Source organism: Dasypus novemcinctus, chromosome 8 (genome assembly GCF_030445035.2).
Source record: "Dasypus novemcinctus isolate mDasNov1 chromosome 8, mDasNov1.1.hap2, whole genome shotgun sequence".
Lineage (NCBI taxonomy): Eukaryota > Metazoa > Chordata > Mammalia > Cingulata > Dasypodidae > Dasypus > Dasypus novemcinctus.
Window position 1 is genome coordinate 20,477,550 of NC_080680.1, and position 22,700 is coordinate 20,500,249.

Genomic DNA, 22,700 nt, shown 5'->3' on the forward strand with positions numbered 1-22,700 from the left:
GCAGGCTGCACTTTCTTTCACGCTGGGCGGCTCTCCTTAGGGGGTGCACTCCTTGCACATGGGGCTCCCCTACGCGGGGGACACCCTTGCGTGGCACGGCACTCCTTGCGCGCATCAGCACTGCGCATGGGCCAGCTCCACACGGGTCAAGGAGGCCCGGGGTTTGAACCGCGGACCTCCCATGTGGTAGACGGACCTAACCACTGGGCCAAGTCCGTTTTCCGTAAAGTGCCATTGTCATCACATCTTATCATGGGTAGATACTATCAACGTGAGTTACCACTGACAATGTTGACCTTGACCGCCTGGGTGAGATAGCGTTTGTCAGGTTTCTCCATAATGAAGTTACTTTTGGCTCCTTTCTATACTGTATTTTTGGAAGGATGTCTCTACATGTAGCCCACACTTAAGGAGTTATACCTCACTCATCTCCTTGAGGACAAAGTATCTATATATAAATTAGAATTGTTCTGTATGGGAAATTTGTCTATTCTCCCCCATTCACTTATTTGTGCAATCATTTATTTATAGCAGTATGGACTCATAAATATGTATTTGATGCCTGGTTATAACCCAGTGCTACTTTATTTATTTTGTTGCCCAGTTTTAGTCATTAGGAGCTCTTTCAATTGGCTCCTGTGTCCCTCTGACAAATATCTCCACTACTGCAGGTGGTGGTGATTGCTGTTGTTTTGTTTAATTGTTTGTATTAATTAGAGCAGCTGTCAGTTTATTGAAATTGCTGTTGTTATTTTTGTTGTTTGAGTACTTCTTTATCTTTGGGTATTACAAGATGCTCCAACCTTACCTTGCATACACCCTGCCCCAGTCCTAGAATCAGCCATTCTCCAGGGAGCCCTGGCTCCAATAACTGGAGAACTGGTATGAGAGACTTGAAATCTGGGCATTGAAAGTGTCTGTTGCCACTGGGGTATCATTGCTCTAGACTCTTTCAGCTGGCAGAGCAAGGAAGTATATGTGTGTGTATATATGTATGTACTAACCCTGAATATACACATACCTATTAATGTAATTACTACTGTATGGAACCATCTGTATCTTTATTAAACATGGGAATTCATAGTGATGTCTTTGCTCTAATCCATAGACATATGGTTCATTCTAACCTCTTCTCCTTGTTTATCTGCAACCTCCCACTCCAATAGTGAGAAACCAGGCTTCCACCATCTGCCATCCATTTACTTAATGGTTCAAATTCCAGTATACATGTACAGCAGCACCAGAATTGTTCATCTGTACCCTTGTGGGAAAAAAACTTTATCAACTATAGTACAGTGTTAATGTACAGGTCCTTTTGCACTTAGTCTTAAAGACTCCATCGTTTCAAAAATTACTTAGGTTGGTACCTTTCCTCTACCCTTATCGCCTTCAGTGAGGTTGTTTCATAATCTGTAATACAGTTAAGACTGTTTTGTCACATTCTGCAATTCATCTGGAATCCCAGACCTCTTAAGTGATTATTTATTACCAAACAAAATGGTGTAAGTTTTAGTCTTGACCAGTGATAGAAGAGTGGGAAGGGAGACACCACTCTGCAGTAATCTCTGCATAAAACTGAAATTTACTGAAAGCTAGTATCAGTCATTTGTTTTTTTAAATGTATTTGAAATGCATTTGCATATGATAAGGGACCTGATCAAGATCAAAAGTAAGAAGAGCAGCTTCCTTTTACAATTGAGACATGGATTTTTCTCGGAGCTTCCAGTCACTTTATTCAATTTTCTACCTATAATTTGGGACTAAAAAGTTTCTCATCCAAGACTAAGAATTTATGGTAGGTAAACTGATAATATTCTGCCATTCAAGGGCAAACATATAACAACTACTTTAGTTTTAATAAATGTGGGCCCTGTGCGTGGAGGAATAAACTTTATCCAAATTACACCATGAGAGTATAAAGAGTTATGTATGACCTTGACATCACTATTTGCTCATATCACTAAGGAATCATTTCTGTCCAGTAACCTGGGATGCTCAGGCATTTTGAAGTCCTTTGAGTAGTCAAACAGGGACCAGTATATACTTAGATGTATTCTTAAACATGTGGGAAAATAAGGAGATTTTGTGACCATTTATGGAAAATTAATTTGACTGTAATAAACTCTACTCCACCCTCCAAAAAAAGAGAATCTTTCTAGATTCCTTTTAAAAAACATTTATCATCCTTGTAATATTTCATAAATGACACTTATTTACTAATATGACTGCAAACTTCCAAGGATACAGGTTAAATTCATGCACTGATCGTGCATTTTACTAAAATATCAGAGAAGATGCCAAGAGACACCTAGAGTAAATCCATTAAGTCAACCCTTTCAGAAATAAAATGTGCCCAAGGACCTCTATGGAAACCAGAATTTATCCATAACTCAATCCTACTCAAACTTTTTACAGGTAACTTAATTCACATATCTAATCTCTTTCTCTACAGCAAGCACTTAGGAGAAAGTCATGTTTGAGGCAACTAATAAGTATTTCTTCCAAATAACTGTCAATAGTTTCTTCTTTTTATTATTCTTGTTCAAAACTGAAATATTATACTGTAGTATAAAACTACAATTTCCTAGTTAGGTATTCAGAGACAGAATGTTTTTAAATTTTATTGCAAATCCTGTCTTTAACAATTTCAAAAAAATTTTGAAGATATAATAACACCTGTTTCTTTCCCTCACAGGTTCCAAAGAACAACCAATAAGTTAATCTATAAATACATCGCATCACTATGCCTTTGTACTGTTGTAAGTTTGTACCAACCCTGCAATTTCCCGAAGGCTGCCTCAGACTCTAGCAGGAATGAGACAGGAAACGAACTCCTGCTGAGTGGGGCAGGAGACCAGAGCAGGAGGTAAGATTAGAAGGCAAGGAACGGCATAATTAGAGTTCAAAGTCAAGGTGAGGCTTTAAATAAAGATCCAAATTTGCAGAGGCGGGGGGGGGGGGGGGGGGGGGGGGGGGGGAGTGGAGGGGGAAGGGGAAGAAAGGTAAGAAATTGATGGAGACAACTGCTTCAATTAAGGGAATCTGATACTATAAAAGGTGCTAAATGAGAAAAACAATCCTCCATCCAAGCTCTGCAATAATTACCACATTGATTCGCAGTAAATTAGCACAAAGAAATAGGTAAAATAATGAAGAACCAATAATTTGTTTTAAAAATTCTCGAATTTAAAAAAAAATCTGAACTGCTGGAAGAAGGGCAGTTAGCAAAGGACAAATGGTTGCCTACATAAGTCCCCTGGAAATCAATGCCTTGTCAATTCCTCCTCCTGACACTAAAAATCAGGAGTCTTCCTGGATTCAAATCCCAAGAACCAAGGCCAAAGAAGCAAGTGTGCAGCCGTCTCAGCAGACTGTTATACTTCTCCGAAACAGATTTTTCCAAGTGCTCTGGGGTTCATGTTATATGGAAACTGAAACCGTGTCCAAGGAGGCACACCTGGTCCCAGAAGGCACAACTGGTCAAGAGACAGGTACAGTAAGAAATTCACAAAGAGAGCCAGCTTTCCCTGGAGGCTCTTTACCGGGCTTCCCACCGACCCAACTTCTCAGGGGTCCACCCTCTCCAGGAACAGGTAGGAACTTTGAGAAGGCATTTGCTGGGAGCCACGTCCCACTCCCATCCGTAGCACTGGAAATCTCTCACAGAGTTCTCAGTGGAGAGCTAGGCTTGGGATTTAACCATCAGACTCGCCTTTCAAGCTCCTAATTCAGAAATACGGGGGCTTAATGCAGTAATCTTTTCATCCTGACTCAAAGGAGGTAATCCTATTAGAGTTCAATATGCCTGGCCTGGGGATTTACCTGCTTGGCCATGGATCTATGGATGTGAGGCTGGATGGGTAATGCCACAGGATAAAGAGGGGCATCTGTGCTGGCCCCGGGTCGGACAGCATCCCTGCAAAAGGCTCGTGTGTGCGATTCACGGGCACCGGGGCAGGGTGCCTGGGCAACCTACCTGCCACTCTGGTCTGAGGTCCACGTAACTGATCTCCCCTCGGGTTTGCTTTTGTACCAGATCCTTACGGCATGAGGAAAGGCAGCGGCTGTCTGAGCCCCTGGCTTTCTGATCTGTAAGCTCCAAGTGTCAGTGGTGAAGAGGAGCTCCCCACAGCCAGGAGCCTGGCTGCAGCGAGCGTAATAGTCGAACTGCTCCCTCCAGCGCTCCGCAGGCAGAGTCACGAGTTCGCGTACAATCTGATTCCTGAGTGTCTCGGAAACGACCGTGGGCCTGGGAGGCCTTGTAAATTTTTCAATACCTGGCACCACAGCCACATCCACCTCCTCGACCTTTAACACCGCTAAATCGCAGCAGTCCAGTACTAGCAAAAAATCCTCACTCCCATGATTCCCTGCGTCATGGCAGTACTTTGAACTGGAAATCCCAGAAGCCTGTTCCTGGTTGTCATGGTTACCATCTTGATCAGAAGTCTCTTTTCCACCTTTACTGCAGATGGCAAAATCATGACATCCCATTTTAGAGGAGAAAGTCCTTGCACTGGTCACAGGAGTACGGCAGGGTTCGGGCGCCCTAAGCGTGCGGGCTTCGTCTGACTCCGGCTGGCCAGTTTCCTCAGTGCAACTGTTCCATTTCTTGACTCTGTTTCCAGGCTCAAAGAAAAGTACGATGGTGCCCTCAATGACTTGACTTTCGAAATCTGCATCCAAATCCAGTACGTAGTGCTTCACCAGTATGTGGCTGGTGTTGGCCAGCAGAGGCAGGTCGTCTCGGGACGGGTCCAGCTTTCCATCCATGGTGTAGTCTGCGGTTCAAGAGCTTGGTTCCACTCTCAGATGGGGCTTCCTAGCTGCCTTAATCTTCTGGAATCATAAATGTCTGCTTACCAAAAAAAAAAAAAAGAAAGAAAAAATTATGGTGCCACAACTTTCACATGCCCTGGCAAAGAGGAAAAATACAATTAGACAAAGTTCCAAATAAGACCCTCCTGCAACCGCTGCTCCTGCCAGTTGACTATCATCTTTAAGTAATTCCTCCAATGTATTAGATGCTCATGGCTAACTGGTCTTTTTAACTGACATCAAAGAAAGCTGCACAATGGTTTTCTAAAAATATTTCAATTACCAACCGAATGAAATGGGCCTCTACAGAGCCAGAAGAATCATACTCCAAACTAGAACAGTGCTTGTTTTGGAAAGAGCAACTGCTATGCAAACGTGCAGCTGAGTATCACACTGCCTCTTGTTTTAAAAGATATTAAATTTATCATTTCTAATTTTGTGCATCAAAAGATAAGTGATTGTTTCTCTACTGTGATTTTAAGTAACAAGTGTGAATGAAGGCTAAATGGCCTCATAAGCTTTATTCTTTGAGGGTAATAATTTAATACATACAATGTAACTCCAGGGATTAATGTACTTTTCACATTAGGACCGCTTTCATATCAGCACTTCCAATAAATTACGGGAAAATGAGCCAATTTACCAGGAGTGCATTCTAAGTATTCCTGTGAGATTGTTCATGGAGATTTTTCAAATTTATAGTTAAATACTCAAGGTATATCATTACATCTTAATAGCTGAAAGCCCATTAACATTCTGGATAATAACTTTCCCGTGGCAAACAAAAGGTCTTCTCATTTGGAAAAAAAAAAAAAGTATGCAAATACCTATAAAAGGGAAGAGAGAAATTAAAATGTAGAAACAGATGTTGCAATAAAATGCACAAGTTCTTCATAAAAGTTCTGAATCAAAATGTATTCTTATTTTATAATAGCAACCCAGCTAAAAGAAAAAGTATTTGAAATTATTTCAGACCCTGTTGTGTACCTAATTTCTTTTAGCATATGCTGTTTTTCTTTTTCTTTCTTTCTTTTTGTTAATTCTTTTACCAAAATGAATAAGAAACAGCAGGGAAAAAGAAATAAAAACTCTGACAGAGGAGATATATTTAAAATAATTTTTTTGTTTCTAAATATCTGGAGGTATTCTTTTATCATCTACAAAACAACATTACTTGCTTAGCTTTTTAAGTAAAAAATTGAGCCTCCTTTTTTATTCTAGTTAACGCCTCACTTCCCTTCCCATCTTATCTGCCTCTCTAGGAGACCCTTTAATTCCCCTTCCCTCTGCAACCATTTCCAGCAACCAACTTGATCAAATTTCCAGTTTCTACCTCTCCACAAGCTATTTCCTCATCAAAATCTCACCTTCTCTAAAAAAGCCTGGCCTCCTGCAGCCTTATCAATGAGACCCAGTCATAGAGACCAACACTTTCTTTGTATCCTTGTCCTCTAAGTCAAAGGACCTGCTGAAGCCACCAAGCACTGGGAAGAGAAGGTGCTTCCAGGCGTCCCTGTGCCTTTAGGTCCTGTTCCGCACCGAAATGCTCCTGGCATTCCAATCCTATTCCCCCTCCAAGTCCCAGTTTAAGTGTAACCGCCTCTGGAAATCCCTCTGTGGTCAGAACTCCACCACCAGCAAACTGTGTATGGTAATGATTTAGGTGCTATAGGAATTGAGAGGACTCGGGGATGCAAAGAAGTTTGCAGTTACATTAAGGAGAAGCTAGTACTTCTGTTGATCCTGGAAAAACCAAGGGACCTGAAAGGATAAAAATTAAAAAAAAAAAAAAAAAAAAAAAAGGAGGGGGGACATTTCCTTTTCTGCACAAGCCTGAACAAGTGATTGAACTTGTCATTTAACCAGACAAGAAAGGAAGGCACAGTTTAAACAAGCTTAACAGTAACCTTCAGTAGAGCCATGGGCTACATCTATGTAATGAGAAACAATGGATGTTAAAAATCCAACCTCCTGTTTGGGGCTGCGAACATGCAGCATTTTGTTGATCGAGCTTTTTTTTAATTATTAAAAAATAATAATAGCCAGAACACACACACACACACCACCTTAAATCTACATGTACTGTCCAACCTTAATAGATTTCTTCGCTGACTCCTGAAACATGGTACAATTTAGGAATGAAATGTCTTCTATACAGAGCTTTTTGTCATGTTTTTCCCTGGAGGCTAAGAACTAGGCTGCTTCGAGACCTCTGTATTCAAGTCCCTTAACTTTCCTTCGTTTGCCACTGTTGCTGGCAATCCTTGGTCCTCCTCTTCCTTGGATTCCTTAGTACACTCCCTGAAGAGGCAATGCTAAATGTTTTCTTCTTGTAACTTTAAAAACCCATGCCTGTGGTCTCATCTTCAGCAGATTACTTTGCCTCGTACTTTACTGAGATGATTTCGAATCTCTGATGGTCCATCATACCTCAAAAACAGCTCTGGGTTTGCACAACTACTGCCTTCTCCTGACTCTAAGGAAATAACGTCCCTTCTTACGAAAGCTACCGCCTTCACCCTGAATCCCAACGCTGGGGGCCTTGAGAGAACCAACTAAATAGCACTCTTCTTCCCTATCCAAGTTCTGAGCGTACTGAGAAAACAAAGATGTGGCAGGTGAAGACGAAAATATCACCATGAAGGCCAAGACTATGGCTTGGTGTGAGTGTCCAAGGAACGTGAAAATCAAGCCCCCAAATTAAACAGGTTGACCTCCCCCACCACCCCCACCACCCCGGTCACAGGCAATGCTAAGACTTGAGCCCTGGAGGAGCAGAAAATGGCTCTCTGTGGTCAGGATTGCTGCCTAAAAGCAAAAGGGAGGAGCTCAGCAGAGCACTTTTCTCTTCCTAAATCTACCAAAATAAGCCACTCCCTTAGGATAGAGGAGTAAAGGTGTCGATGGACCAAGAATATTGCAGTAATTGAGTTCTCACGACAAGAAAGGAAACATCAGAAATGGGAAAGTGTTCCCCTCCACCACTTTATCCTCCCACTTACTTGGAATCTTATTTCTGCATTTGACTTTTTCTCCAGTCAACATTTTCTCTCTGATTCTATCCTATCACCAAGGATTCAAACATCCTTAGGGCTGACATCTTTAAACAAAAACAACAAAAATGACATTCACTCTGTTGCCCATTTTAACTAGTCCTGTTTTACTACATTTTGGAGCTGGAAAAGTCCTTAGGGATCATTAGTCCAGCTCTCTAGTTTTACAGATGAAAACAACGAGGCCCAGAGAGGTAAAGCAATTTGCCCAAAAGCCAATCATTTCTCTTTTCATGGGGGAGAAGAGGAATTTTTTCCAACTTGCGGATGCTTTTCCTTGGAAGTTTCATCCTCCAGCTCTCTGACCATCTCCTTCATATAGCCCAAATCATAAATCAAATGTCACCTCCTTAGACTCTCTTCCATATGTCATTATACCTTCTTTTTCTTCTTCAAGTTAGGTAGACTAGGAAGTGATTCTTATTGGAATAACCTGGAGAAGAAAGAATTTTTAAGCCAGCCCCAGAACATAACCTTTGCATAGCTTCCAACCTAAATTAAGAGTGATACGTAAATCTACTACAACTCAATGATCATTACAACTACTTCATACTTGTCTTTGGATTCATGGTTGACCTAAAACTCCTCTCTCTTAAGAACATCACTCTTACTGACATCAATCGGAGCCACAGCGCCACACGTCGAGAACTCAACTGATTGTGCAAACACGTATATGTGGCCACCTTGAATGGCTTCTCTGCAAATGGAAACCATATTCCTAAACAGTCAATTGACTTCAGCACTTTATGCTGTTATCACACCCCAACCTGTCTCACTGAAGGAATTTTCCATTCTCTGTCACTGTAAAATTTCCCAAGCACAGTGGTTAGTTTTCCAGTGTCTCATCATTGCTGCCTCTAAAATAAGAGTGCTTAGACATGGTTTGTATTTTAAATGTTCACATGATTGTCTCAGCAACATCAACGACTTCAAAAGGATTAATGTACAGCAATATTTTTTCTTAAGAACAGGAGGGAAAGATCAAATACTAAGCAAAGTTACAGCACAGGGGAAGAAATGTGTGAAATACCCTTTGTAGGGCCATTTGCGATCCTTCCAACCACAATAATTTCATTCTCTTTTCAAGCTACAGAGCAATCTGTATTACTTACATGGCCCTTAACTTATCCTCCACTGGTCTACAAAGCCCTCGGGACTCCTGATTCATCTCTGTGTTCACGATGACGACAAGGAGAGTTCCCCACACGGAGTAGGGTCTCAATAAATATTCTTGTTTATTTATTATTATAATATTATTAAAAATAAATATAAGGCCACCTGTGATTTCAACATCTAATTACATATAGAACAGGGATCCTGGTTGCATATGCTCTATAGTCCAGTAGAAAATTACTGCTTATCAAACATTTTTCTCTAGGCATTACTCCTAGTTTTCCTTCTCAGGATATACCTGTGCTTCTTTATGCCACATTTGTTTTCTTGTAAACAACTTGGGGGCTGAGAAGGGGGAGAAGAAACTTTTTCATATATGTTTATCATATAGCATTGAACTCACTGGGCAACGTTTATTAAATATTTAAGTCTACATATTACTTGATCAGAAGAAGACAGCTTTCTACTATTCCAAGAGTGTTCCTTCTTTAAGATAAAGTGATTGTTCTTAATGACTGCCAGTTCACAGTTTCTGGGCACATTTCTTCAGACACTAAAATGCAAATGATCACAGTAACATAACTTATTACTGTGAAACTCAATAAAATAATTGCAGTCAGAAGGAGTCTTAGAGGTCCAAATGTATTCTGTGTGTTTAGAGATGTCACACCGACATATTCTTTAGCTTCCTTCTTTCACTCAGTGGTTTTGAAATAGAGCCATGTTGATGTATAGAGATCTAGCTTGTTTCTTTTAACCGCTGTTTAATACCCCTATATGACTAAACCACAGTTTATTTCAACATTCCCTTCTTGATACTTAAGTTCTTTAAAATTTTATCACAAATAATGCTGCAATGAACATCCTTATCCATGACTCCTGTTATACAGGTGCATTCTGTGCAAAACACCTAGAAATTCCGTTTTGCCTGATATGAATATTGCCACACCTGCTTTCCTTTGGTTTGTTCTTTCCTGATATATCTTTTCTCCTCCTTTATTTTTATTTTTAATTGCTCTGGATTATTTTTCTTCAGATTTTTTTTAAGATTTATTTTATTTATATATTTCTTCCCACCCCCATACTGTTTGCACTTGATGTGTCTGTTCGTCTTCCTTGTTTCTGTAGGAGGAACAGGGAACTGAACGCAGGACCTCTGATGTGGGAGGGAGGAGCCTAATCGCTGGCGCCACCTCTGTTCCCTGCTTTGCTGTGTCTCTCACTGTGTTTTTCTTCTTGTGCCTCTTGTGTCAGCTTGCTACAGCTGCCCGTTGCGTCAGCTCACTGTCTTGCTCGTCCTCTTCAGGAGGCACCAGGAACCTCCGCTCCTTGCTTTGTTGTGTCTCTCATTATGTTTTCTTGTTGCATCAGCTTGCCACACCTGCCCATCACGGCAGCTCGCTGTCTTCTTTAGGAGGCACTGGGAACGGAACCTGGACTCCCATGTTTTCAGCAGAAGCTCAAATGCTTGAGCCACATCCGCATCCCTCAGATATATTTTTAAAGCAATGTTGGACTGGATTTTTAAAAGTATATTATCATTTTTAAGAAATAAGGTTAATTTATTTACATTTATTGTGGCTACTGTTGTAATAGCACTAATCTAAGCCAACATATTTTATGTTTTCTATTCACCATGATCAATTTTCTTTGCTCTTACTTTCCTAACTTTTACTTATTTTTTTCTGCATTCCCATTTTTCTCTATTGTTTCATAAGTTACACCATCTATTCATTTTCTTTTTTTTAATCTGCCTAAGACATGTTTCTTTAAATAGATCTCTAACAGCATTCTGAACAACACAAGGACCTTGGAAAGTTTTATCATTGGATTCCCCTCTTTCCCACTCTAAACCAGCTTTCATATTGTTGTTATTAATATCTCAGTATAGCATTGTTTTTAATCACCCCCAAATCCAATGTAAAGTTTAAAAGTCAATACATATTTGTATTTATAAAAATGTTCACCAGTTTCCTTACTCATGACTGATCATTCATTCCACTTTTTCCCTCTGGTTCAAATTTGTTCCAGTTACTATTTCTGCTTAACAATTGTTGGGGACTGAACCATATTCCACACAAAAGATATGTTCAAATCCTAACCCCAAAACCTTTATGTGAACCCATTTGTAAATAGTATTTTTGAATGTTTTATTAATTAAGGTGAGTCAGGGTGTGGATGTGAACCCATTTGAAAATAAAACCATTGAAGATGTAATTAGTTAAGAGGCAAGACTGAATGAGGAGGGGCCTCAAACCAATATGGCTGAAACCCTTATAAGCAAAGGAAATTGAACAAGGAAGTAGGAAATCAGAGGATGAGACACAGGAGACAGATTACCACACGATGGAAGATTTCTGGAAAACCATCATCAGAATGCTACAGGCTTTGGAAAAACAGGGCCTAAAACACCTTGATTGGGACTTCTAGCCTCTAAAACTCTGAGATAATAAATTCCTGTTGTTTAAGCCAATCAGTGTATAGTGTTTGTGATAGCAGCCCTGGCATACTAATACACAAATGAATATAAAACATTTTACTATATTCTGTGGGCCAGGAATTTGGATAACACTCAGCTGAGCTATTCTTCTGATCACTCAGTTGTACTCAGGTAGATGATGGGCTTGTCCAGAGGGTTTGATGACCAGAGTGACTAAAAGAGGTATCGCTAACATGGAGGTCTCAGAATAGTTAGACTTCTTATCTGGTAGCTAGGAGCCTGCAGAGCAAGCACCCCAAAAGAACCAGCTGAGAGCCGACCTACCCTTGAGAATCAACATGGTATCACTTCCACCACATTCTGCTGGTTTTATATAGAAAGCAACCAATCTGAAGAACAGAGAGAAAAAAATATTGGAAAAAAAAAAAAAAAAGGAACAGTGTTCCAGGTATCTTTGAGACAAAATCAAAAGGTCTAACATACATGTAAGTGGAGTCCAAGAAGGACCAGGGAAAGAGAATGTGGTAAAGAAAAATACTTTTAAAAATAATGGGCAATGAGTACACCCACCATCCAGATATTTCAAAATACCATTTTCTAATAAAAGGAATGAAGGCTTCTTAGAGAAATGGATGATTCTAGGGCTAAGACAAGGAAAATACAAGATAAAAACTAGAACATCATATTGGCCCAGAAAGTAAGGAAGCAAAATATAAAACAAAGCAAAAAGGAAGGAACATATCAAAAGGTATGAACCAACCTGAACACAAAACAGTTTTTTAACAAAAAAAAAAGGAGGTGTGATGTCATCCACACAGCGACATAAGACTTTCCCTGAAAAAAACCTTCCCAAAGATGCAGCAAATAAAAGGACAAATCTCACTTGCTTAGAACTCTGGAGGATGGTAGAGACTATAGAAGAACTCCACAAACACTGAATTAAAGAAAAAGGAATATACCCGATAGGAAACTTTGGACCCAGACCTGCCAGTCCACTTCCTCTTCTTCACTCTGTCCCACACAGCTCAGGAGTTCCTCAGAAGCAGCAGCCCATTTTCCTCCCACCCCCACCCAGGGACAGCAGTTATAGCATCCCACACATATCCAGGCATAGGAACCCAAGTCCACAAAGACTGAAGGTGGAACACAAGCTGCTGAAGAGTGCTGCATACTAAGTGTCCCAGGAGGGAAAAATAAGAGAGAGTGAGTGAGAGAAAGAGAGAAAGCATGATAAGATTGCAGCTGGAAAGTGCTGAACTCAATCTATCCAGTTTCTGTTGACTGGACCACCTAAATGCCTAACAGACTTTTCTAGAGTAACCCACTATAGCAGTTTGATATTATTGATGATTCCAAAAAGAAATATTGGATGATGTTTGTAAACTGGCCTTTTCCTCTGGGCATATGAGATTATATTAGATTCAGAGGTTTACTTAAGTAATCATGTAAACCTCTTGTGTCAGTAGGGCATTCAGTCCCCATCCCTTGGTGGGTGGGGACACACAGATAAAAGACATGGCAAAGGACAGAGCTGGGGGCTTTTAATGTTGGAGTTTTGATGTTGGAGTTCAATGCAGAAGCTGGAGCCCCAGGGAGAGAGGCAGAGCCATTTACCTGATAGTCTATAGCTGACCTTGTGGAGAAAACAGAGATGAGCCCAGAGGAACCCAGGAAGCCTGAACCCTCACAGATGTCAGCAGCCACCTTGCTCCAACACGTGAAAACAGATTTTAGGGAACGAAGTAACTTATGCTTCATGGCCTGGTATCTATAATCTCCTACCCCAAATAAATACCCTTTATAGAAACCAACCAATTTCTGTTATTTTGCATCAGCACCCCTTTGGCTGCCTATTACACCCACCTTTCTAGGTTGACCCCGTCTGGCTCCCCAGAGTGGGATACCCTATTGGGAAAGAAATTGGAGGTAGAAAAGCCCCACATAGAAAAAAAAGGGGGGGGAGGGGGGAGATAATGAACTGAACTGCTGTAAAACAGGAGTGTCCCAGAACTTAAAAAACAAGGAAAATGGGGCACTGAGTGAGGGAGAGAATTTTTTTAAAATTCATAGGAGCTAGGGGGGAAATTCTGAACAAAAACAAACAGAACATCTTAGTATTCCCAGAGAAGAAACAGAAAAAAGGAGGTTTTCACATGTATGTGAAACAATTACACAAAAAGTGCAATCCTAAAAATGTACCCCCTATCCAGGGCAAGAATCAGATGAAGAAGAGCTGAGAAAATCTGGTCAGTAAAACATGGGCTATTCTAAAAGTCTAGAATACATTGGAACAAATATCAAAGAAGAGCCTTAACACAAGGCCAATCAACAATAAAACCCTAGACAAGAGGGAAAAACTGACCTGCAGAGGTAACTCATCAAGATAATCTGAAGCCTAGAGATCAGTAAAATATTACAAGCCATACTAAGAAACAGGAAGATATGGCTCAGTCAAGGGTACAAATTAAAACCTCAGAGGACACATAGAATTTGGAACAACTAACCAAAAAAATCCTTAATCAACTCAAGGACATGAAGGAAAATACACATTAAGAGATAAAGGATATTAAGAAGACAATGTGGGAAGCAGATGTGGCTCAAGTGATAAGGCCTCCACCTACTACCTGGGAGACCCAGATTTGATCCCTGGGGCCTCCTGGTGAAAAAGAAGAAGAGAAAGTGCATCTACGCAGAGAGCCAGTGCCTGCACGGTGAGCCAAGTGCCCACAGAAGTGCCTGTGTGGTGAGCCAGTACCTGTGCAGCAAGCTGAGTGCCCATATGACAAGCTGATAGCCCACACAGCAAGCTGAGTGACCGCACAACAAGTCAGTGTCCGCACAGGTGAGTGATGCAGCAAGATGATGATGCAACGAAAGAGAGACGAAGGGGAGAGTCAAGGTGACGTGCAGCAGAGACTAGGAACTGAGGTGGCACAATCGACAGGGAACCTCTCTCCACCTCAGAGGTCCCCAGGATTGAATCCTGGTGAATCCTAGAGGAGAAAGATGAGAAGAAAAGACAAAAAGATACAGAAGATCACACAGCAAATGGACAAAGACAGCAAAAACAGCAGGGTGGGGGAGAAAAAGAGAAAAAGAAAAGAAGACAATCTGTGGGCATAAAGAAGAATTTGGGTGGTGGACTTGGCCCAGTGGTTAGGGCATCCATCTACCACATGGGAGGTCCACGGTTCAAACCCCGGGCCTCCTTGACCCATGTGGAGCTGGCCCATGCACAGTGCTGATGCACGCAAGGAGTGCCCTGCCACGCAGGGGTGTCCCCTGCGTAGGGGAGCCCCACGTACAAGGAGTGCGCCCCGTAAGGAGAGCTGCCCAGCACAAAAAGAAAGTGCAGCCTGCCCAGAAATGGTGCTGCCCACACGGAGAGCTGACACAACAAGATGATGCAACAAAAAGAAACACAGATTCCCATGCCATTGACAACAACAGAAGCGGACAAAGACGATGCAGCAAACAGACACAGAACAGACAACCGGGATGGGGGGAGAGGGGGGAGAAATAAATAAATAAATCTTTTTAAAAAATTTGTTTTTTTTGTTTTTAAACATTTATTTTTATTTATCCCCCCCCCCCCATTGTCTACTCTCTTGTGTCCATTTGCTGTGTGTTCTTCTGTGTCCACTTGTATTCTCAGCGGCACTGGGAATCTGTGTCTCATTTTGTTGTGTCATCTTGTTGCGTCAGCTCTCTGTGTGTGCGGCGCCACTCCTGGACAGGCTGCGCTTTTTTACACACAGGGCAGCTCTCCTCGCAGGGTGCACTCCTGAAGCAGAGGGCTCCCCTACGTGGGGGACACCCCTGCATGGCATGGCACTCCTTGCATGCGGCAGCACTGTGCATGGGCCAGCTCACCACATGGGCCAGGAGGCCCTGGGTTTGAACCCTGGACCTCCTATATGGTAGACAGACACTCTATCAGTTGAGCCACATCTACTTCCCAAAGAAGAATTTGAAATATAACAAATCATGGGGATGAAAGTCACAACAGTAGATAATAAAAATACACTAGATATACTCTCCAATGTAACAGAATTAGACTCATTTATAATTTCCCTACACATGGCTCTTCTGGCCTTTTATTTTGAACATAAATTAGCACATATATCATTAAATATATGTCTCAGAGACTTAAATCTTTGGTCTGTTCATATGCCGGTTGAGCCCTGAATCTCAGCAGAGTTGCAACATTATTCTACAACTCATTGGACTCATCCAGGACAACTAACAAAAGTATGAGGATGGAAAATGCCCATCCCCAAAATCAAAGGGTATCCCCAACTGCAAGTAAGACAGTTCCATCCATCTTCCCCACGGGATCTAAGCCCCCTTTCAATCAGAAACAGAATGGGCATCACCATCCCAAAATCCTCAAAACTGAGGAATGAACAAACCTAAGGGGGGAATGCAACTATGGACTACAGTAGAATTTACTATTCTAGCAATGTAAGAATTTGTAACATAGATATAAAGGCAGTGGCCACAAGAGGTTCTGAGGGGAGGGAGAGGGAAGACTAGGTGTAACATGGGGCATTTGTGGGGCACTGGAATTGTCCTGCATGACACTGTAATGATGGATCAGGATATTATACATTTTGTCAAAACCCACAAAATCCTGTGGTGCAAAGTGTAAATAAACTATAATGTAAAGTATAGACCACTGTTAGTAGCAATGCTTCAAAATGCATTCATCAATTGTAACAAATGTACCACAGTAATGAAAGATGTTAAGGGGAAGGACTGGGATATATACGTTTTAAAAGATTGATTGATTGATTGATTGATTGATTGATTTGATTGACTGATATTTCTCTCCCCTTCCCGCCCCCCCCATCCCCCCCCAGTTGTCTGCTCTCTGTGTCCATTCGCTGTGTGTTCTTCTGTGACCACTTCTATCCTTATCAGTGGCACCGGGAATCTATGTTTCTTTTTTGTTGCAGCATCTTGTTGTGTCAGCTCTCCGTGTGTGCCGCGCCATTCTTGAGCAGGCTGCACTTTCTTTCGCGCTGGGTGGCTCTCCTTACAGGGTGCACTCCTTGCGCGTGGGGAACCCTACGCGGGGGGCACCCCTAAGTGGCATGGCACTCCTTGCACGCATCAGCACTGCGCATGGGCCAGCTCCACATGGGTCAAGGAGGCCCAGGGTTTGAACCGCAGACCTCCCATGTGGTAGGTGGACGCCCTATCCATTGGGCCAAGTCTGCTTCCCTCGCCTATATTTTTGATGCCACATTTATGTAATCTAAAGCTTCTTTAAATATAATTGAAACCATACAGTCATAAAAATAGATAGGAAAAAAGAAAAAATTGAGCAGTGCCTCAGGGATTTAAGTGATAGCATAAAATGCACAAACACAGATGTTATACGTGTCTCAGAAGGAAAAGAGAAGGGGAAAGGGACAGAAAGAATATTGAGTAAATAATGGCTGAAATTTCCCAAGACAAATTACAAGTAAAGGGAGTGAAAGAGTCATCAAAAATCTCCCAATGAAGGAAGGCCCAGGACCAGACAGTTTCACAGGTGAATTCTACCAGTCATTCCAAGAAGAATTAATGCTAATCCTGCTCAAACTCTTCTAAAAAATTAAAGAGGAATACTACCTACCTCATTCTATGAGGTCAGCATCACCCTCATACCAAAGCCAGTTAAAGATACTATAAAAAAAGAAAATTACACACCAATTTCTCTTATGAATATAGATTCAAAACTCAACAAAATATCTGCAAATTATATCCAACAGCACATTAAAAGAATTATATACCAAGATCAAATGGGTCTTATCACAGGTATGCAAAGGTGGTTCAAATAAGAAAATAAATTAATGTAATACACCATATTAAGAAAAAACAAAAATTACATACATGATCGTCTCTCTTGACACAGAAAAGGCATTAGGCATTTGACAAAATCCAGCATACCTTCTTGATAAAAACACCTTGAAAAATAAGAATAGGGAAATGGACTTTGGCCCAGTGGTTAGGGCGTCCGTCTACCACATGGGAGGTCCGCGGTTCAAGCCCCAGGCCTCCTTGACCCGTGTGGAGCTGGCCCATGCGCAGTGCTGATGCGCGCAAGGAGTGCCGTGCCACACAGGGGTGTCCCCCGCGAAGGGGAGCCCCACGCGCAAGGAGTGCGCCCCGTAAGGAGAGCTGCCCAGCGCGAAGGAGGGAGCAGCCTGCCGAGGAATGGCGCCGCCCACACTTCCTGTGCCGCTGACGACAACAGAAGCGGACAAAAAAACAAGACGCAGCAAAAAGACACAGAAAACAGACAACCGGGGGAGGAGGGGAGGGGAGGGGAATTAAATAAATAAAAATAAAATCTTTAAAAAAAAAAATAGGAATAAAAGGAAATTTTCTCAACATGATAAAGAGCCTATATGAAAAACCCACAGCTAACATCATACTGAATGGTGAAAGACTAAAAGCTTTCCCCTTAAGATCAGGGACAAGCAAGGATGCCTGCTGCCACCACTGTTATTCGACATTGTTTTGGAAGTTCTAACCAGAGCAGTTGGGCAAGAAAAAGAAATAAAAGGCATCAAAATTGGAAAGGAAGATATAAAACTTTTACTATTGCAGATGACATGATCTTACACATAGAAAGTCCTGAAAAATCTACAACAAAGCTACTAGAGCCAATAAATGAAATTCAGCAAAGTAGCAGGGTACAAGACCAATATACAAAAATCAGTAGTTTTTCTACATAGTTGCAATAAGCAATCTGGAGAGGAAATCAAGAAAAAAAAATTCCCATTTACAATAGCAAATAAAGGAACCAATTTATCTAGGAATAAATTTAACCAAGGATGTAAAGGATTTGTACACAGAAATCTACAAAACATTGCTAAAAGAAATCAAAGAAGACCTAAATAAATGGAAGGATTACATGTTCATGGATTGAAAAACTAAATATTCTTAACATGTCAATTCAACCCAAAATGATTTACAGATTCAATGCAATCCCAATCAAAACCCAACAGCCTTCTTTGCAGAACTGGAAAAGTCAATAATCAAATTTATTTGGAAGAGAAGGGGGCCACAAATAGCCTAAAACATCTTGAACAAGAAGAACAAAGTTGGAGACCTCATGTTTCCTGACTTCAGAGCATATTACAAAGCTACAGCAGTCAAAACAGGATGGTATTGGCACAAGGATAGAAATATTGTGCAATGGAATTGAATTGAGATTTCAGAAGAGCTTTACATTTATGGCCAATGATTTCTGAAAAGGCTCAACACCACTACTGTAGACTAACACAGAATTTGGTACTGAGGAGTAGGGAAGTGCTTTTGCAATTACCGGAATGCTGGAAAGGTTTTATAAATGGGTAAGGGATATTTTTGGGAGGAATTGTGACATGCTTGATGGAAAAGGCCTAAAATGCTTTGAAGAGACCATTGATAGCAATAAGGATGATAAAGAGAGTTTTTATGATGCCTTAGAAATAAATGTTGAAATTATTATTGGAAACTGGAAGAAAGGCAATCCATGTTTTAAAGTTGCAGAGAACTTCACAAGATTAACTCCTAGTGTTTTATGGAAGGCAGAATTTGAAAATGGTGAGCCTGGGCATTTAGCTGAAGAACTTTCCAAATTAAACTTGGAGAATGCAGCTTGGCTTCTCCTTGAAGCTTATAGCAAAATGAAATAAGCTGAGAACTGAATAGTTGAGCACAAAGGAAACAGAAACCAATTCTGAAAATTCCAAGCTTCTGGAAATTAGGTTCCCAGATGTAAGTGCCCCACTGGAAAACTTAACTAAACTTGGAACTTGTAAATCAGAAGGGAAGATGCAGTTATGTCGTAAAGACTTGTGGAAAGTCTTACTGTATGATGGCTTGGACCCCTGCTTCCTGCATGCTAAACCAACAGACTTTTTGAAAGAGCTGTATAAACAAAACCAATGTGAGACTGGAATAAAAAGGACTTGGAATGGAGAGACTGAAGGAAAAACTTTAAGAGGAAAATCATGGAAGCTGAGATTTGGAATTAAAACTTCACCTTGGGCAAAGAGAGGAACCCCACCCATGTACACAGAGAGGGTGAGTTTGCCCCAGCAGTTGAAGAGGGTGGATACTCCAGTTCGATCTTCTGGGAGAGTTTTGTTTCCCCAGGGTGCAGCGAGGGTGGAGCACATTCTTCAAGGATTAGGGCAGTTAAGGTCAGCACCCCACAGGTCTGAGAGGGGTGGACCTGTCCCCCAAAGGTTAGGGAAGGCCAAGTGGTCAACTCATTGCTCTGAGAGGGGTAAGCCTGTATGCCAAAGGTTAGGGGGAATGTTGTCTTCAGATCACTGTACTAGGGGGGTTAAGACTCTAACCCAAAGATTGGGTAAGGTGTGGCAATCACCACAACACTCTTGTAGGCAGAGGTCTGGAGCTTGGTCGATTCCCAGATGCTTGATGAGGGTGGAACCAAGAAAATGGCCATTGGGCAAGATTGTGGAAAAGGTGGGTCCCCATATAGTCCCAAGGAGAAGAAACCATCATCTTAAGAATGACTCTCAGTCTGAAATCAAATGGAGAATGCCGTGCAGGTTTACTAAACTGTAGAGGACCCATGACTCTTATTTCCTCCCAATTTCTCCTTAATGTAATGAAAATGTTTATCCTATGTCTGTCCATTTGTGGACTGAAAACAGATAAATTGTTTTGTAAGTTTTAGAGGTCTATAGCAGACAGGACTTTGCTCCAAGACAAACTGTATTTCTTTAAATTGATTGTGATATGATTTAGTACTTGCACTGTTACTAATTTAAGATTTTTTTCAAATATTGTATTATCTTTTTGGAATTCAGAGGGTGGAGTGTAGCAGTTTGAATTCCAAAAATAGATATTGGATTATGCTTGTAATCTGATCTGTACCTGGACATGACTGAGTTATGATTAGGGTGCTGAGTTCCCACCCCTTGGTAGGTGGGGACTCATAGATAAAAGGCATGGCAAAGAACAAAGTTGAGGGTTTGTGAGGTTGGAGTTTTGATGTTGGAGTTGGATGTTGAAGACTTAAGCCGGAGCCCTGGGAAGTAAGCTCACAGAGGAAAGAGAAGCCAGCCCTAGAGGGAAAGGAAACTTGAACCCAGAGAAAAGAAAGCCCAGGCATGTAGGAACCCAGGAAGCCTGAACCCTCACAGTCATCGGCAGCCATCTTGCTCCAAATAGACTTTGGTGAAGGAAGTAATTTATGCTCTATGGCCTGGTATCTGTAAGCTCCTACCCCAAATAAATACCCTTTAGAAAAACCAACCAATTTCTGGTATTTTGCATCAGCACCCCTTTCGCTGACTAATACAACTACCTATTAGGCAAATGCATATCAAAACCACAATGAGATATCATTTCATACCCACTAGAACAGCTGCTATTAAAAAAGCAGAAAACTGCAAGTGTTGGAGAGGATGTGGAGAAATAGGAACACTCATTCATTGCTGGAAGGAATGTAAAATGGTGCAGTCACCATAGAAGACAGTTTTGCAGCTCCTCAGGAAGTTAAATATAGAATTACCATATGATCTGGCACTCCTGCTTCTTGGTATACACCCAGACGAACTGAAATAAAGGATTCGGACAGATGTTTGCATACCAAAGTCCATAGCAGCATAAGTTACAATTGACAAAAGATGGACTCAACCCATCAACTGATGAATGGATAATCAAAATGTTGTATATACATACAATGGAATATTATTCAGCATAAAAAGGAATGAAGTCCTTATGCATGCAACAATTGGATGAACCTTGAGGACAATATGCTTAGTGACATAAGACAGACATAAAAGGACAAATATTGTAAGATCTCACTGATATGAACTAATTATAATAATCAAACTCTGAGCATTAAAATCTAGAATATTAGTTACCAAGGCATAGACTGGGATTAGAGAATGGGGAGCTGATATTTAATTTGTACAGAATTTCTATTTAGGTTGATTGTAAAGGTTTGGAAATGGATGGTAGTGATGGTAGCACATTATTGTGAGTGTAATTAGCAGCACTGAATTATATTAGTGAATGTGGTTAAAAGGGAAACCTTAAGTCATATATGTTACTAGAATAAAAATTAAAAGATAAAGCATAGGCCTGTATAACACAGCGAACTCTATTGTAGATAATGAATTATAGTTTACAGTACAAGTACAAGAATGTTCTTTCATGAATTATAATAAATGTACAACACTAATAAAAAGTGATATAAAAAAATACTCGTAAACTATGGAGTACTATTTTAATAACTTTTTATCATTTTTTTTAAGGCGGTACTAGGGATTGAACCCAGGACCTTATACATGGGAAGCAGGCACTCAACCACTGAGTTATATCTGCTCCCCAATTTTTCATCAATTTTAACAAAGGTAACTAATGTTAAAAAAAATTTTAAGTAAATATAAAACACTAATATCTTTAAAAAACAAAACAAAAAACACGAGTTCCCAATGGCCAAGCTGGAACAACTTGAGCAAGAAAAAATAACAATAGCATTAGATTAGAACTCAAAGAACAAAACAGGTATCTGTGAGTCCACTGTCCATTCTGATATAAACAAATGGTTAGATAAATAAATAAAAGGGACAAATCTTTCTTCCAGAAGAATTTCAAATAAGAGGAGTAGATATTCCCTCCTCCAGGAGGTAGAGCTTAATTTCCCTCCCCTTGAGTATGGGTTTGACTTAATATCTGCATGCAAAGTACCAAGAATCAATACAGAAATTGGAAGGCACCAAAGTTAACATCACCACTGGTAAGTCATGTTGATATCATTATCCCCTGACACGATATGAGAAGGGCACCTCGCCTCTGCAGTATTCTTACCAAAAGCCATAGCCTCATACTAACCATGTGAAAACATTAGCAAATTCACACTGAGGACTGACCATCCATCAATCTCTCTCTCTCTCTTCTGTTTAGTGCTCTTCAAAAGTATCAAGGCCATGAAAAACAAGGAAAACTAATATTGGAGGAAACTGAGGAAACATGGAGATTAAATGTAATGTATAGCTTTGAATCCTGAAACAGAAAAAAAGGATAGTAGTGGGGAAATGCGTGAATTCCAAATAAATCTGTAGTTAGCATTATGCCAATGCTAACATTTTAATTTAACAAATGTACCATGATTATGTAAGATGTTAACATTAGGGGATGCTGACTGAAGAATATTATGTGCATTCTCCACACTACCTTTGCAACTTTTTTGTAAATCTAGAAGTATTCCTACAGAAAAGTTTATTTTAAAAATGGTTAAAATTTCCCAAATTTGG

At 40.7% G+C, this 22,700-nt stretch overlaps 1 protein-coding gene across 6 annotated transcripts in view; it reads right to left on the reverse strand.

Moving 5' to 3' along the window:
• The window catches only part of AOPEP (aminopeptidase O (putative)), a 366,697-nt gene that overhangs the window by 327,124 nt on the left and 16,873 nt on the right, over positions 1 to 22,700 (reverse strand). For 5 of the 6 annotated variants that reach the window (XR_011649356.1, XM_004470934.3, XM_012530019.4 and 2 more), the window contains exon 2: positions 3,977 to 4,855. Coding sequence is in view for 5 of the 6 variants with exons in the window: in XM_004470934.3 (XP_004470991.2) it covers positions 3,977 to 4,773 (797 nt within the window). In the remaining variant the exon portion in view is untranslated. Of the gene's footprint in view, positions 1 to 3,976; positions 4,916 to 22,700 lie in introns of all 6 variants that reach the window. The other variant, XM_071216642.1, reaches the window with a different exon arrangement.